Source organism: Mustelus asterias, chromosome 17 (assembly GCF_964213995.1).
Source record: "Mustelus asterias chromosome 17, sMusAst1.hap1.1, whole genome shotgun sequence".
Taxonomy (NCBI): domain Eukaryota; kingdom Metazoa; phylum Chordata; class Chondrichthyes; order Carcharhiniformes; family Triakidae; genus Mustelus; species Mustelus asterias.
The window spans coordinates 47,923,930-47,941,527 of record NC_135817.1 but is presented as its reverse complement, the minus strand read 5'-3'; the positions used below and the strand labels follow the sequence as shown (position 1 = coordinate 47,941,527).

The window sequence follows — 17,598 nt, the reverse complement described above, 5'->3', positions numbered from 1 at the left end:
AAGCACTTCTGTCTGTGCTAGGCCCAGTGAATATTAAATATCTTATTTCAATCAAATGATGTGTTGCCATATGTAATGGGCCAAAATTTTTTTCCTGCAGTACTTATTGGATATCAAGTGATAACATTTTCCGCTTTGTTTTTTTCAGGTTGTGGAAATGTTAGACAGGCCAGGCTTTCCCATAGAACTACAATATAAATACCATTTCCTTTCTGTAAGTCACGGGCTGACAGATCCAGACGACTGTCCTCCCACTGCACTACTTTTGCAACAGTTCAAACCAAACATTGAGGAACTAGTACTGGATGCAAAAACTGGGAAGCAGGCCAAGGCTGGAGATAAGCACAAGGTTTGGATCTTGTATTAAAATGAAGGCCATGACCTTTGACTGAAAAATTACGAATATTAAATGCAATTAATATGCGATACTTTTTAAAACAATTTACAGGGTGCATTGTATTTCTAAGTAATGAGATGAAAAAGTTGCTTGTTCCCTATTCTAAATTGTTATGCTTATGAAGAAGGACTAAAATACATACAGGGAGTAGAAAGTTAGTTGCTTTTGTTTAAAAGACAAATATTAGAATGACTCAGCTGTGTGATTTTAAGATGCGAATGCAGCGCAATCACATTTTGAAAGCTGCATTATAGAATATAATGTGGTGCTCAGTGCAAACTAAATTGTTTATATAAGTGGGTGTCTGATTTCAACTCGAATAATATGAGAGGATTATAACTTAAAGCATAAGGACCACATAATAAGGCTGCAAACTTTACATATTCTGCTCGGGAGCCAAGTTAATCGGCATTTATGCTTGGGAGTGGAATGGTGACAAAGGAGAAAAAGGATGTATTCACAATGGTGCTGTACTTGTGTCTCAGGATATTGCACAGCAGTTTTTATATAATTATTTCAAGTGCAATCTGTTCGTATATTGGTGAATATGAGTCATTTTATGCAAAACAAGTTAAAGCAAACAGCAAGAGGCCAGTTAACATTTTTCGTTGTAGTTGGAGTAGGAACTTTGGTCACACGGTAGAACAGTCACTCATCCACTTGCCCAGGTTTAAAGTCTCATTGAAATGTTGGTGCCTCTGACAAAACAGCACTCCCTCAGTATGGAATTAAAGTATCAATGCAGGCTACGTATTGAAGTGTGCCCTGAATCCATAAAGGTCTCAGGCCTGAGAGTCCTATCAACTGAGCCAAGCGACAGGAAAATCAGTAGAAAACCACAATCTAGAAACCGAGAATTAAGGACTATGGAAGACCAATATGATCAGTAGAAAAAAATGGATATTATGGTGAACTTGAACAGAAGGGATAATAGTATGATGGGAACACCTGACAAGGAACAAGGAGGTGCATCTGCATCGATACTGCCACTATCTAGAAGGGGCTGGTAAGCAGAGCAACCCTGAGGAGTGGAACCTGTATGTGGTGCTGGGGGGGAATTAGTGTACAGATTTTGATTTGATTTATTGTCACATGTATTAACATACAGTGAAAAGTATTGTTTCATGTGCACTATACAGACAAAGCATACCATTCACAGAGAAGGAAACGAGAGTGCAGAATGTAGTGCTACGTCATAGCTAGTGTGTAGAGAAAGATCAACGTAATGCAAGGTAGGTCTATTCAAAAGTCTGATGGCAGCAGAGAAGAAGCTGTCCTCTAATCTGTTGGTATGTGACCTCAGGCTTTTGTATCTTTTTCACAATGGAAGAAGAGAATGTCTGGGGTGCGTGGGGTCTTAATTATGCTGGCTGCTTTGCCAAGGCAGCGGGAAGTGTAGACTGAATCAATGGATGGGAGGCTAGTTTCCGTGTGGTCTTGGGCAGAGCAGGAGCCATACCAAGCTGTGATACAACCATAAAGAATACTTTCGATGGTGCGTCTGTAAAAGGTGGTGAGAGTCGTAGCTGACATGCCAAATTTCCTTAGTCTTCTGAGAAAGTAGAGGCTGTGGTGGGCTCTCTTAACTATAGTGTCAGCATGGGGGTGGCGGGGGGGGGGGGGGAGAGAGAGAATCAGGACAGGTTGTTGGTGATCTGGACACCTAAAAACCTGAAGTCTCGACCCTTTCTACTTCATCCCCGTTGATGTAGACAGGGGCAACAAAACACAATTTCTGTGACATGCGTGATAGTTAAAGAGCTAGGGCTTGTGACAAACTTACTAACTTTTTAAAGAACTGACACAGCCATGATGGTTGAATGACCTTCCATGCTTAAGATTCTGTTTCTAAGATGTCCGTTGCTCTTGTTCTCTGAGAAGTGTACTGCTACGCTGCCATCCTGTGGTGAATGTTGAGTATTGCAGTTAAAATTGACCTCCATGAGCTTGAGAATGGTTAATTGACAGCCATAAAATGTTAGGTATCATCTTGTTCCACTCGCTTTGTTGCCTATAATTGCTATGTTACTAAACTATTTGAAATACTCAGGTCTGTTACTTATAACTGAGATTGAGCCCTGCGTAAACTTGTATCTGTGCTTTGAAAGAAGATGATTTTCACCTTCCCAATATCAATACCTCTTTGGCAAGTCTTTATATACCACCTCAGCACAAATTTCTTCCTCTTCTCCCTCTTTTCTAAAGAGAAATATTGCCACTTGTGCCTGCAAAGGTGCAAAAGGAATTGAGTGGCTTGAGGGGCAATTTTAATGCTCCATTCCACAATGCTATCTTTTAATGACTAATCTGGATTGCAATATGCAGCTGCATGATGGCCAATCCCTGTTGGCAGGTCATTGGCTCTCTCTCTCTCGCTCTCTCTCGCTCTCTCTCGCTCTCTCTCGCTCTCTCTCGCTCTCTCTCGCTCTCTCTCGCTCTCACTCGCTCTCACTCGCTCTCACTCGCTCTCACTCGTTCTCACTCGCTCTCACTCGCTCTCACTCGCTCTCACTCTCTCTCACTCGCTCTCACTCGCTCTCACTCACTCTCACTCACTCTCATTCACTCTCACTCACTCTCATTCACTCTCACTCACTCTCATTCACTCATTCACTCTCGTTCTCTCTCGTTCTCTCTCGTTCTCTCTCGTTCTCTCTCGTTCTCTCTCGTTCTCTCTCGTTCTCTCTCGTTCTCTCTCATTCTCTCTCATTCTCTCTCATTCTCTCTCATTCTCTCTCATTCTCTCTCATTCACTCTCATTCACTCTCATTCACTCTCATTCACTCTCATTCACGCTCATTCACGCTCATTCACTCTCACACATCTAGGTAACTAGATGTGTTTGATAAAGGGCTGAGACTCATGTATATTGTTTGGTGACAATACATTATTAGGTGAGTAAATATGTGTTAAGGAGGACCCAGGAAGGCTGTAGAGGGATATAGACATGTTGTGAGAGTGGACAGGAACTTAGTAGATGGAATATGATGTGACAAAGTGTGAGGTTATCCACTTTGGCAGGAAAAATAAAAAGCAAAATATTTTTTGCATGGTGAGAGACTTCGAAATGCATTTAGAAGGACTTGCATGTCCTTGTACATGAATCACAAAGTTAATCTGCAGATACAACAAGCAATTGGAAATAAAATGGTACATTAGCTTTGTTACACAGGGATTGGAGTACATGAATAAAGAAGTCTTAATGGAATTAAAAAGCTAATGGACTGATTTATTACGAGAGGAACTGAATGTAAGAGTAAGGATGTTTTTTCAGTTATATGGGGCATTGGTGAGATTACAGCTCAAATAATGTGTGCAGTTTTGGTCTCTTTATTTAAGGAAGGATGTAAGCACTTTGGAGGCTGTTCAGAGGAGGTTTACTAAATTGATACCTGGAATGAGTGGGTTGTCTTATGGGGGGTAGTTTGGACAGGCTAAACTTGTTTCCGCTGGAGTTTAGAAGAGCGAGGAGTGACTAGTTTGTTCAATCTTATATACTTCAATCTCAACAAGTTGGATGTGGAAAGGATTTTTTAATTCATTCGTGAGACATCGGCGTCGCTGGCTGGTCAGTATTTACTGCCCATCCCTAAAAATTGCCCTTGAGAATGTAGGGGTGAGCTGCCTCCTTGAATTGCTGCAGTCCATGTTCTGTGGGGTGACTCACAGTGCCATTAGGGAGGGAATTCCAGGATTTTGACCCAGCGACTGTGAAGGGATGGCGATATATTTCCAAGTCAGGATGGTGAGTGGCTTGAAGGGGAACTTGCGTGGTGTTCCCATTTATCTGCTGCCCTTGTTCTTCTAGTTGGAAGTGGTCGTGGTTTTGGAAGGTGCTGTTTAAGGATCTTTGGTGAATTGCTGCAGTGCATCTTGTAGATAGTACACACTGCTGCTACTGAGCGTCGGTGGTGGAGGGATTGAATATTTGTAGATGTGGTGCCAATCAAGTGGGGTGCTTTGTCCTGGATGGTGTCAAGCTTCTTGAGTGTTGTTGAAGCTGCATCCATCCAGGCAAGTGGGGAGTATTCCATCACACTCCTGACTTGTGCCTTGTAGATGGTGGATAGGCTCTGGGGAGTCAGGAGGTGAGTTACTCGCCCAGTATTCCTAGCCTCTGACCTGCTCTTGTAGTTTATGTGGTGAGTCCAGTTGAGTTTCTGGTTAATGGTAACCCCAAGGATGTTGACAGTGGGGGATTCAGTGATGGTTACACCTTTGAATGTCAGGGAGTGGTGGTTAGTGTGTCTCTTATTGGTGATGGTCATTGCCTGGCATTTGTGTGGCGCAAATGTTACCTGCCACTTGTCAGCCCATGCCTGAATATTGTCCAGATCTTGTTGCATTTGAACATGGATTACTTCAGTATCTGAGGAGTCGCGAATGGTGCTGAACATTGTGCAATGATCGGCGAACATCCCCACTTCTGACCTCATGACAGAGGGAAGGCCATTGATGAAGAAGATTGTTGGGCCTAGGACACTACCCTGAGGGACTCCTGCAGAGATGTCCTGGAACTAAGATGACTGACCCTCCACAACCACAACCGTCTTCCTATGTATCAGGTATGACTCCAACCAGTGGAAAGTTTACCCCCTGATACCCATTGATTCCAGTTTGGCTCGGGCTCCTTGATGCCACACTCGGTCGAATGCGGCCTTGATGTCAAGGGCTGTCACTCTCACTCACACCTGGAATTCAATGGTATGGCAGAGCAGACTTGTGGGGCCGACTGGTCTATTTCTGCTTCAATTTTGTATGTGTGTATGTAAACCTTACTACTATTTTACAGGACATTTGTAAGGCCACAGCTGTAGTAGTGGGTCTCTCCTTACCTAAGGAAAGACATACTTGTCCTCAAGGGAGTGCAAGGAAGGTTCACTGGATTGTTTCCTGGGATGAGGAGCTTGTCCTGTGTGGAGAGATTTTGTGGGCTGGGCCTGTATTCCCTTGATATTAGAAGGATGAGCAGTATTCTAATCGAAACATACACGTTCTTGAGAGGCTGGACAGGATAGACCTGCTGAGACAATTTTTTTCCTCGCTGGGAATCTAGAATACCGGGTCACAATCTCTATAATGGGTTGGCCATTTAGGACTGAGATGAGGGGAAAGTTCTTCAATCAAAGGGGGTGAATCTTGGATTTCTTTATCCCAGATATCTATGGGTGCATAGTAGTTGAGTATATTGAAGATCAATAGACTTTTCATTATGAAGAGAATTAATTGATATGGGAATAGTGCGTTTCAAGGCCTTGTTAAGGTAGAAAATCAACCATGATCTTACTGAATGATAGTACAGGTTCAAAGGGCCAACTCCAGCCCTTATTGCTAACTTTCATATGTCAAATGGCGGAGAGAAAAAGTTCAGTGTTGCCAGTACGCATCTGGAAGCTGCCATTCAGTAAATGGGTGCCTAAGGGCAGCATGTAGGTGAGAGCTGAGGATATATCCTTTGGGTGATGTTCGGGTGAGAAGGAAATCCATTGCTGAAGATGCTGTGGTTGTGATCAGATTGGGAAGTGTAGAACCAAGTGAAGGTAATCCCACTGAGCTGGTAAGGAAAGGAAGTGCATTGGAGAAGATGATATTGTTGACTATGACAAACTCTGCAGAGAGGATGAGGAGGGATAATGCAGCATTCTCACTCTAAAAGAAGAGTGTTTGTTCTGATCTTGGTTAGGGCTGTTTAGTTGCTATGATGGAAGAAAAATGTGACTCGAAGATCAGAACAGAATTATAGGAATGATGGTCTTGGATTTGGGAGGTGAAAACATGTTCGGGAACTCTGAAAGACAAAGAAAGTTGTAGGTGGGTGGTATGCAATGTTAGAGAGGCCAAGAGTTTATGATTTGAAGAGAGTTATGGTGGGAGTTTTGAAAGGGAGATGGAAAGTATTTTTGGTTTTTATTTCTCATTGTCCTTTTTCATACACCAATGTCACCTTGGTCATTTAATTATCTCCTTGTCCTTCACTTAATCACAAACATGTGTTTCTCCTCGCTCTTTCTTTTTCCCATGCTCTTAGGTAGAGCAGATCATAGTTTATTAAGAAGATTGTGCAAGTAGAAAGGTCATGAACATTTTATACCTCAATGCACCAAATCATTAAGCAAAGTGATAATGTTAAATCTGTACAATATCTTGAGCTGCAGATGGAGTATTGTGTATAGTTTTTGATACTGTTGTAAAAAGATATTAAAACAATAGAAGGTACAGCATAGATTCACTCGAGTTACTAAGTTTAAACGAGGTTACAGCTATGAAGAGACTTTTAAGAAGTTGAAATATTTTCATTATCACTTAGAAGGTTAAGCAGTGACTTAATTGTTGTTCAAGATCAAGAGGATTATAAAGTAAATAATTGTAGATTGTTCCACTGGCTTGTAACATGGTAACGGGGATCATATATTTCAGATAATCACTGAAAGAAGCTGAGATGATTTAAAATGCGCATAAAGAGCCTAGTTAGAATGTTCTTTATAAAAGTGCATTGGATAGTTGCTGAACAAATGTTAAATGATATGGAGTAGGGAGGCTAGTGAAACTAAACTGGCTTATCAAAAAAAGACCTGGGTCAAGTGATCAGTTTCTGTGCTTATCAAAGTTAAATGCAGCATAGGACATCAAAATCGGATGAACTAAGAATTGAACTGATTGCCATTACAGCACTGTGAAATAGAGCACAATATATCAGGATGCTGAATTTCACTGTTGATTCTCTGACATGCTTAGGAGTTGTGATGCTTCAAGCCATATGCTTTCGAGGCTCTGAGCCCCTTCTTCAGGTGAGTGGGAATTCTGTTCACAAACAGAACTTATAAGACACAGACTCAATTTACATGAATAATGGTTGGAATGCGAATACTTACAACTAATCCAGTCTTTAAGAAACAAAACAATGGGAGTGGAGAGAGCATCAAGACAGGCTAAAAAGATGTGTATTGTCTCCAGACAAGACAGCCAGTGAAACTCTGCAGGTCCACGCAACTGTGGGAGTTACAAATAGTGTGACATAAATTCTGATTCTAGGATCGCATGATAAAGACTCAGGAGGAAAAAAGCAGAAATATTTATGTGAAATAGTGTGACATAAACCCAATATCCCGGTTGAGGCCGTCCTTGTGTGTGCGGAACCTGGCTATCAGTTTCTGCTCCGCGACTCTGCGCTGTCGTGTGTCGCGAAGGCCGCCTTGGAGAACGCTTACCCGAATATCAGAGGCCGAATGCCCGTGACCGCTGAAGTGCTCCCCAACAGGAAGAGAACAGTCTTGCCTGGTGATTGTCGAGCGGTGTTCATTCATCCGTTGTCGCAGCGTCTGCATAGTTTCCCCAATGTACCATGCCTCGGGACATCCTTTCTTGCAGCGTATCAGGTAGACAACGTTGGCCGAGTTGCAAGAGTATGTACCGTGTACCTGGTGGATGGTGTTCTCACGTGAGATGATGGCATCTGTGTCGATGATCCGGCACGTCTTGCAGAGGTTGCTGTGGCAGGGTTGTGTGGTGTCTTGGTCACTGTTCTCCTGAAGGCTGGGTAGTTTGCTGCGGACAATGGTCTGTTTGAGGTTGTGCGGTTGTTTGAAGGCAAGAAGTGGGGGTGTGGGGATGGCCTTGGCGAGATGTTCGTCTTCATCAATGACATGTTGAAGGCTCCGGAGGAGATGCCGTAGCTTCTCCGCTCCGGGGAAGTACTGGACAACGAAGGGTACTCTGTCCACTGTGTCCCGTGTTTGTCTTCTGAGGAGGTCGGTGCGGTTTTTCGCTGTGGCGCGTTGGAACTGTTGATCAATGAGTCTAGCGCCATATCCTGTTCTTATGAGGGCATCTTTCAGCGTCTGGAGGTGTCTGTTGCGATCCTCCTCATCCGAGCAGATCCTGTGCTTCTTGCCTTCAAACAACCGCACAACCTCAAACAGACCATTGTCCGCAGCAAACTACCCAGCCTTCAGGAGAACAGTGACCAAGACACCACACAACCCTGCCACAGCAACCTCTGCAAGACGTGCCGGATCATCGACACAGATGCCATCATCTCACGTGAGAACACCATCCACCAGGTACACGGTACATACTCTTGCAACTCGGCCAACGTTGTCTACCTGATACGCTGCAAGAAAGGATGTCCCGAGGCATGGTACATTGGGGAAACTATGCAGACGCTGCGACAACGGATGAATGAACACCGCTCGACAATCACCAGGCAAGACTGTTCTCTTCCTGTTGGGGAGCACTTCAGCGGTCACGGGCATTCGGCCTCTGATATTCGGGTAAGCGTTCTCCAAGGCGGCCTTCGCGACACACGACAGCGCAGAGTCGCGGAGCAGAAACTGATAGCCAGGTTCCGCACACACAAGGACGGCCTCAACCGGGATATTGGGTTTATGTCACACTATTTCACATAAATATTTCTGCTTTTTTCCTCCTGAGTCTTTATCATGCGATCCTAGAATCAGAATTTATGTCACACTATTTGTAACTCCCACAGTTGCGTGGACCTGCAGAGTTTCACTGGCTGTCTTGTCTGGAGACAATACACATCTTTTTAGCCTGTCTTGATGCTCTCTCCACTCCCATTGTTTTGTTTCTTAAAGACTGGATTAGTTGTAAGTATTCGCATTCCAACCATTATTCATGTAAATTGAGTCTGTGTCTTATAAGTTCTGTTTGTGAACAGAATTCCCACTCACCTGAAGAAGGGGCTCAGAGCCTCGAAAGCTTGTGTGGCTTTTGCTACCAAATAAACCTGTTGGACTTTAACCTGGTGTTGTTAAACTTCTTACTGTGTTTACCCCAGTCCAACGCCGGCATCTCCACATCAAGCCATATGCCAGTGCTTTGCAAAATTTGGCTTTAGAAGACACCATGACATGCTAAGCTTTTCTTTAAAACCCTCTGATAATTGACAAATGTGTGTTATTTGTAGTTGTCTGCTGATCAAGGACCTATAGAACCTAAGAAACCCAAGAGGACGGGAGAAATGTGTGCCTTCAATAAGGTCCTAGCACACCTGGTCGCTATGTGTGACTCAAACATGCCATTTATTGGACTTCGTTGTGAGGTAAGAAGCTTTAGAATTTTTTAATGTAACCTTTTTCAAATGACTTTGATCATTCAATCTTCATACAACTCAGCACAAGTTGTGTCATCTGAGCTGGGAGTAACAGAAGAGTGCTGCAATCTGCCATCTGCAATTCTTAGTCTGAGCCGTGTCCTTCCATGGTAACTTTGCTGGAAAATGCACTTGTGTGAATATCAGGTGAAGTATGGATTGGATTTTACCTGCGATGTCCCTCCAATCAAGTGGCCTGTTAATACTTTTCGTCCAGGCTTAAATGTCAAGAATAGCTACTTGCATTTAGTATTGAAGGATGCCAATGGAGCTCTACCCAAGCAGCTGGAATACTTTCAGTAGGCGGGAAAAGGAGGAAATTTAAGAAGTTAAATTTGCTGCATCCATTAACACAGGTTTTCATTTGTATTCTGTATTAGTGTTTATTGGGTACATTTATAGAAGTTGCAACATAAAACAGCCCTTTTTGATTCAATCTCCCCATGTCAGTGTTTACACTCCATGTGAACAAATAATTCAAAGCATATTCATCCACCCTGTTCCACCTTGTCCCTTCAAACCTTTTCCTTCATCCACCTGTCAAATTTAAACTTGAATGTTGGCAGCATTCCTGCTTCAACTAGTAACCCTAGAATTGAATTCCACATCTTCACAACGCTCTCACGCTATATGTTCTAAACCTCTTGGATTTAGTTTTGTATCAATGCTCACTCATTCTTTACTCAACAACAGGGGGGAATCTGCTTCAATCTACGTTGTCTCGTTTTATTAACTTTTAAACAAACATTACATCAACAGTGTAGGGGTTTTATTGGAATAAGATCAAGTATTTCAAGTACACTCTGGTATTTGCATTTCCTCATACTTGGCAGCATCCTAGTGATTCTGTTCTGTACCCTCCCCAAATCCTCAGTATTCTTCCAATAGTGTGGAGCTTAATATTGCACACAGCACATTACTTGAGGTCTTACTGTGCCCAAGTTCATTTCTGTATCTATTACTGTATAACGAAATGTTCCTAAGTTTGTTTATTTAGGACCTAGAAAAATGATTTGCGGTTTTTGTGCAATTATTTCAAAAATATTCAGTTGTTCAGTGGATGTGTTTTAAAGCTTTCAGCAATGGAGATTCCTCACCAAGGAGTTCAAGTGGAAGGCGATGGTTGCAGTCATGCTATACGCATACTAAGGTAACATTTTTTTCTTCCAACTTGTGACACAATGAGACTTTTTATCCTTTTTCACAAGGAGATCTTATTTTGTTGATTATTCAACAGAGTAGGGAGCATTTCTTACCTCCTTTTTCTGGCAAAACAAATAGCCCATCAAATACTGACTAAGCAAGTTGGATTTCAATTGTTAGAGAAATGTTCATGCATACTGGGAAACTCTGAAAATTGGGTGAACATTTGTTCATTCTGGATCACACATGGTGTGAACTTCAAGTAACGTATTCACAAATTTGGTTGTATTAGAAGGATTTGAGATTCAGCCTTGTGAACACATGACCACAAATTTCTCAGTTATCTGATTCTGCACCAACTTTCTAAGTTCTGTGCATTGGCATCAAGCTTTAATTCAGATAGTTGAGTCTCATGCAAATCTGTGACTTTCAGTTCTCCTTTTTTGCAACCGGAAGCAATGTGCTAAGTCAAAGGGAAAGTTGGAGTTAAATATTTCAATGTGCTGTAACATATCTGTTAACTAAATTGGTGAGCCAGACGATCCTGTTCTCCAAGTCATCCAATCTTTCCTGGCACATAGATATTTGCTGTGTAGCAGATACTGTCGAATTTTGTAGGCACATCAAAATTAAGATTTCTGCATGCACCTTGGAAACTAAGGGTCATAACTTCTGATCAGGGGAAATGTTGCACACATTGATGCACTAATTTTGCCTGTGGCGGCAGTTGCAGATTGCTTGGACCTTAATTGCCTGATTTCTTAATATCTTCCTCTTTGTCCTCCCTTGGCCAAAAACACTCACTGATGTTGTCTCTTGAGTTCTTCCAGGGGCTTCCGCACCAAAATGGCTATTCTCAGCCAAACTTCAAACAGATAAAACACAAAAATGGCTGCTATGTTAATTTTCAAGGAATCATTGTTTCACCAGGCAAAGAAGTTGTGGTCCTTTGAAGTCTCTTCCTGTCTCCTGTTCCCTCAGAAGTATCTATCCTACTAGTTACCCCTTCAAGAAACTCTAATACATTTGTCAATCATGATTTCCCTTTTGTAAAACCACGTTGGCATTGTCTGATGTAGTGAATATTCAGAAGTTTGCCTTTTCAGGTGGAGCTCCCTCCTTAACAGCACTGTGGCTGTACTTGTATCACAGGGACTGTAGTAGTTCAATAAGGCAGCTCACCACCACTTTCTCAATAGCAATTAGGGACAGGCAGTGAATTCTGGCCATGGAGCTAATGATGCCTACATCCTGTAAATGAATTTTTAAAAACTATGATTTTCTAGGTATGGTAAGACTTCTTCAATAAAAGATTCAAATCTTTTCCTGACAATTGGTGCCAGGATAACTGGTCACTTTTATTTCTCTTCCTCCTTTCTTGAATAGAGGCATTATGTTTGCATTGCTTCCAATCTGCTGGGACTGTTCTAGGGAAGGAAAGAAAATCATAGCCAGCACATCCACTATCTCTGCAGCTTACCTCTTTTGGAGCCCAAGGATGTAGGCCATCAGATCCTCCGGATTTGTCGGTTTTCAGTCTCTTAAGTTTCGTCAATACCTTTTCTTTGCTGTTATTAAATATCTTGAGTTATTCACTCCTATTAGCCCCTTAGTTACCCTCAATGTCTGGTATGTAATTTGTGCCTTCTGCTGTGGATACATAAAATATTTGTTCAGTGTCTTTGCCATTTCCTCACCGTCATGATTTCTTCTGTCACAGTGATTACCTCCAATGGACCACATTTACTTCAGCTGTTCTCCTTTTTATATACCTGTAAAATTCCTCACTATTTATTTTTATATTTTCAATCTGTTTTTTCCCCTTTTTAATCAACATCTGGTGGCACTTGCTGATTTAATCACACACTGTCTGTAATTTACTTTGTAGGCTATGGATGGATCTTCCTTGCTGAGTTTTTGTTTAGTACTGGAATACATTATTGAAAACTTTGAATTATTTCCTTAAATGTTTCCCAATGTTTACCTACTACCATATCTTCTAGTTCTCCAATCCAGTGTAGCCAGTTCTCTCCTCATCCCTATATAATTGGCTTTAAGATTCTAGGTTAGGACTAAAGTATATCGTTTTGAAATATCATATGGAATTCTATTTTATAATCACTTTTCTCAACAGACCTTTTGCAATGAGTTTATTATTTAACCACACCTCATTGCACAATACTAGATCAAAAATAGTTTTTCCCTGGTTGGCTCCATAATGCATTGTTCTGGGAAACTGTCACAATTCTACAAAGTTATCTTCTGGACTGCCTTTGCCAAATTGTTCCAGTCCTTAAGAAGATTAAAGACTGCACAATTATTATATTGCTTTTGTTACAAGGTCTAGTTATTTGTTTCATAATTCTCTGTTCAATGATATAACTATTGTTAGGAAACTAAGCTGCTCCCACCAGCATTTTCTGAAACATTATTTCTAATCTCCACCCATACTGATTCTACTTTCTTACTACTGTCCTTATGTCATTCTTTCTTATCAGGACTATTTTTCTTCCTTTCCATTGAGCCTGTTTTTTCGAAATGTTGTGTACCCTGGAATATTTATTTCCCCACCTTCGTCACCTTGTTATCACATCTCTGTAACGATGATTAAACCTAAACCATTTATCACGATTTATGCCACTAGTTGATCTAACTGTGAATGCTTCGTAGATTCAAATAAAGAGCCTCTAATTTTATTTTTTGCTCGTATTCTTTGCATGGACTTAATTTGTGGATGAAGTAGTTAAATTGAAAGGTTGATGCTGGAATTTGAACTCTTGGACCTTAAGATGGGAGTACCGTCTTTGACTTATGGCACAGCGTAAAATAATGATTGGTTGTATTTAGTTGGGCTAAAAATCTTACCCCTTTACTTTTTTTGACCATCATCTCCAAGCAATTAAAGGTCTTCACTTTTGACTAAGTGGATTTTTGTTTCTCCACAGGATTCCTCTATGTTCGAGTGTCAGTGAGGAGACACAGAAGGCCTTAGATCGATCTTTGCTGGATTGCACTTTCCGATTACAGGGAAGGAATAATCGGACTTGGGTGGCAGAATTGGTATTTGCTAATTGCCCCCTGAATAGTACTTCTGCCAAAGAGCAAGGTAGATAAATATCCATGTTGACATGTCTACACCACTTGCAAAACTCTTCAATTTTGAGTCGTTTTTCTTTAAAGTGATGGATATGTCATTGAGTGTTTCAGCTGACCTTGTACCATGACTTGGAAACTAAAGTGGTTTGCTTATTTGTCTTGGACACTCAAAAATCACAGCTTTGCAAAGAACTATTTGAGCCACCAAAATGGAGTACAAGACGTGTATAGTATTTATGTTGAATCAAATTAGTGGAAAAGTTACTGCTATAATTGTTGCATTTCTTTTCTCCAGTTTTCTGAAGTTCAAAAAATAAAATACTGATCTGGGACACTGAGTGTCACATAACCAAATTACACCAAACCAAATTGACGTTGCATGTCCTAGAAAGTTCATAAAATGTTTTACGCCAAAGTATAATGTGTTATTCCATTAGTAGAATGTATTAAGATATAAGTTTTGTTTGCAAGTGATGCATGATATTTGTTAAAAGCCAAAAAATATTAATTCTTCAAATAAGTAAATTGGGATAGAATGTATACTGTTTTTTTTCCACTGAGCTTGGCAATCACTCAGTTTTTTAAAAGCCTATTTAAGAAAGTAGAACCTAGTTTTAGATTAGAAAATAACTTGGACACTCAAAGTAAACCTGAAACATCACTACAAAGTAGGTGTTTCACTTTGTACTATTATAGCTTAAATGCAGTCTAAGTTCAGACTTATGTCCAACCTGACACCAAAGTGAAGAAGAGATTCTATGGTTTCAAGAACTAGGATCTTGACACCTGATTTACACTTCACAAATGTAGCATTGGTACAAAGCCAAAACCACACCACAGCTAAACTTCTAAATGTGTTATTAATGACATGTTATGGATCTCATCTTTGCATGTTTGATGTGGAATGAAATCTTGTTCTACAAAAAGGGGTACCAGTCAAAATATTAAAAGGTTTGTCACAGATGTTTTGCAGTATTCATTTTAGATCTAAAATCATTGTCGAGAAACTGCGGTATGGAAAATAAAATACTTTTCATAACTGACACAAATATTTAATAGCTCTTGGTAAAATGAATTTCAGTCACTTTTGTCTGTAATTATTTTGTTTTGTCCCCAGGTTCAACACGTCATGTCTATCTGACTTATGAAAGTTTATTATCAGAGCCTGTTGGAGGTCGAAAGGTGGTCGAGGCATTCCTGAATGACTTGAATAGCATAGCCAAGCTCTATGACTGTGTTCTAGATTTTGCACGTTCCTTGCCAGGTAATAATCATGATTTTTAAATTATAAAATAACAGCAAGAGCAGAACAGGAAATAATCTTCTAACATTTCACCTTCTAGAAATACCATCCCACCTTAATCATTTCTCCGAGATACGTGTCTACAATTACCGTAAACTTGTCATATGCTATGGAGCCACTAAAGGCAGCTCGGTAAGCAACATACAGTTCATTTCATTTACTATTTGTCTTACAAATATGCAACATCTTTGTACCTCTTAAAACAGTATGCACTGTAAATATATGATTTAAGGACTCCAAGAAAACAAATTAAAGATGTTAAATTAAAATGAGATGCCTCCATGGTTAATTTTCCTTTTAAAAGAAAATGCATTTTATGTTACAGATAACAATCCAATGGAATCCCAGTCATCAACGATTCCACATTTCCTTAGGAACAGTAGGTCCGAATTCCGGCTGCAGTAACTGCCACAACATCATACTCCATCAACTGCAAGAAATGTTCAACAAATCACCAAATGTTGTTCAATTACTGCAGGTACATGCATAAATTATACTTTCTGATTAAGTATTGCTAAAATATTGCGTTTTCCAATTTTATAGAAGTGAGGAATTTTACGGTAAAATATATGAAACCATATCAGTTCGACCACAATTTTCCATAATGAAGAGAATTAATTAGGTTACTGTGGTATTAGACTGCATAAAGCACTGGGAGAGTTGATTGATGCTCATCAATCAGCACTCATCAATGACTCTTGCCAAGAATGCATTTGGTACTCAGCCAGCAGTATTAAGCTGTGTGACAATTACCTCTTCCTTTTGCTTTATGGTCACTTGCACCTGCTCTAGGTTTGAATCGGTCCTTTGCAGTGTTAAGATACATTAAGATGATTTTGTTCTGTTAAATTTCTTATTTTGAAAGCTGTTAAAAGAATTGCTCTTGTGTTGGTTTGCAAAATTAGTAAATTGCCATGATATTTTCCTGAGATTTGGATAGGAAGTGATCTTCAAAAAAAACAGAACCCTGAATGTCATAATTCTCAGAAAATTAAGTTTAAGTTTATCTGCCCCTGCATGATTGCTCCTGTGAAGGGAAGTATAGGAATAAGAGTAGGCATTTATCCTCTGCTGTCTGTACTGCCATTCAAATTAGACTATGGCTCATCTGTGACCTAATTCCATATGTCTTAATACCTTCGACAGAAATCTGTCAATCTCTTTTAAAATTAACAATTGATTTAGCATCAGACTATTGTTTGCTAAATAGAGTTCCAAACTTCTCCCATCATTTTTGTAGAAATGTTTCCAAACTTCACTCCTTGATGGGTTTGGCTCCAATTTTAAGGCTGTGTCTCCTAGTCCTAGATTCTGCAACCATCAAAATAATTTCCTTTACCTACCTTATCAGTTTCCCTTAATGTCTTGTAAACTTTGATTAGGGTGGCTTGGTGGCACAGCGGTTAGCACTGCTGCCTCAGAGTCAGGGACACGTGTTCTATTTCAGCCTTGGGTGGGTGTGGAGTTTGTACGTTCTCCATGTGTCTGCGTGGGTTTCATCCAGGTGCTCCGGTTTCCTCCCACAGTCTAGAGATGTGTAGGTTAGGTGGTTTGGCCATGGTAAATGCATGGGGTTACAGGGATAGGGCGAAGGGGAGGGCCTGGGTGGGATGCTCTTTCGGAGAGTCTGTGCAGACTTGATAGGCCAAATGGTCTCTTTCTGCACTTTAGCGTTCTATGGTTCTAAATCACTGCATAACTTTCTAGATTCCAGTAAATCTACTCTGTGCACCCTCCAAGGCCCATATGTCGTTCCCAAGGTGTGCTGACAAAGTGTCAGTAGAAATGAAAGTGGTAGATATAAATGTATGGAGTGAAAATTGTTCAAAAGGATGTACTGGAAAAGCTAGCTGTGCTTAGAGTAAATTAGTCATCTGGTCTGATGGCTTGCATCCCAAGTTTTTCAAAGAAGTCGGGATGGAAATAGCAGAAGGGCTTGCTATAATCTTCCAACCTTGCCGAGATAAGGAGGATATATCAAAGGACTTGAAAATGACAAATACAACATCCTGATTCAATAAAGGGTACAAGGATATTCCTAGCAACTGCAGGCTGGTCAGTTTAACATCAGTTGTGGGTAAGATTTTGGAAACTATAATCAGGGAAAACATTAGCGGGCACGTGAAGAGATTTGAGTTAAATAAGGAGATCAAGGATCTGTAAAAGGTGAATTGAGTATGCTGTTTCAAAAATTTAAATTAGATCAGAGAAGATTGAAGGAATGCACTGCATGTTATCTATATGGAGTTGAAGAAAAAAAGGTTGAAAAAGGAGAGAATGGAATTGATTGGATTGCTCTACTGAGGGTCAGCATACACTCATTGGGTAGAATAGTCTCCTGTGCTGTTATTATTATCGTCCAGTATGTAACTGGATTCCCTTACCACAATCAGCAAGATAGCTGTATGTGATTTCTTCAAGGATTTCACCAAGTATTTCTGTGAAATGTATGTGGAACTCGAGCTAGTAAGTGATGAGTTGCAGGGTGGCATGGTGGCACAGTGGTTAGCACTGCTGCCTCACAGCGCCAGGGACCCAGGTTCCATT

The 17,598-nt window shown here is 40.6% G+C and overlaps 1 protein-coding gene across 1 annotated transcript in view; it reads left to right on the top strand.

Moving 5' to 3' along the window:
• The window catches only part of med14 (mediator complex subunit 14), a 72,989-nt gene that overhangs the window by 25,364 nt on the left and 30,027 nt on the right, over positions 1-17,598 (top strand). The window contains exons 14-20 of the mRNA XM_078232587.1: positions 149-349; positions 9,324-9,458; positions 10,583-10,659; positions 13,598-13,758; positions 14,866-15,012; positions 15,092-15,183; positions 15,377-15,529. Coding sequence (XP_078088713.1) covers positions 149-349; positions 9,324-9,458; positions 10,583-10,659; positions 13,598-13,758; positions 14,866-15,012; positions 15,092-15,183; positions 15,377-15,529 — 966 coding nt within the window. The remainder of the gene's footprint in view (positions 1-148; positions 350-9,323; positions 9,459-10,582; positions 10,660-13,597; positions 13,759-14,865; positions 15,013-15,091; positions 15,184-15,376; positions 15,530-17,598) is intronic.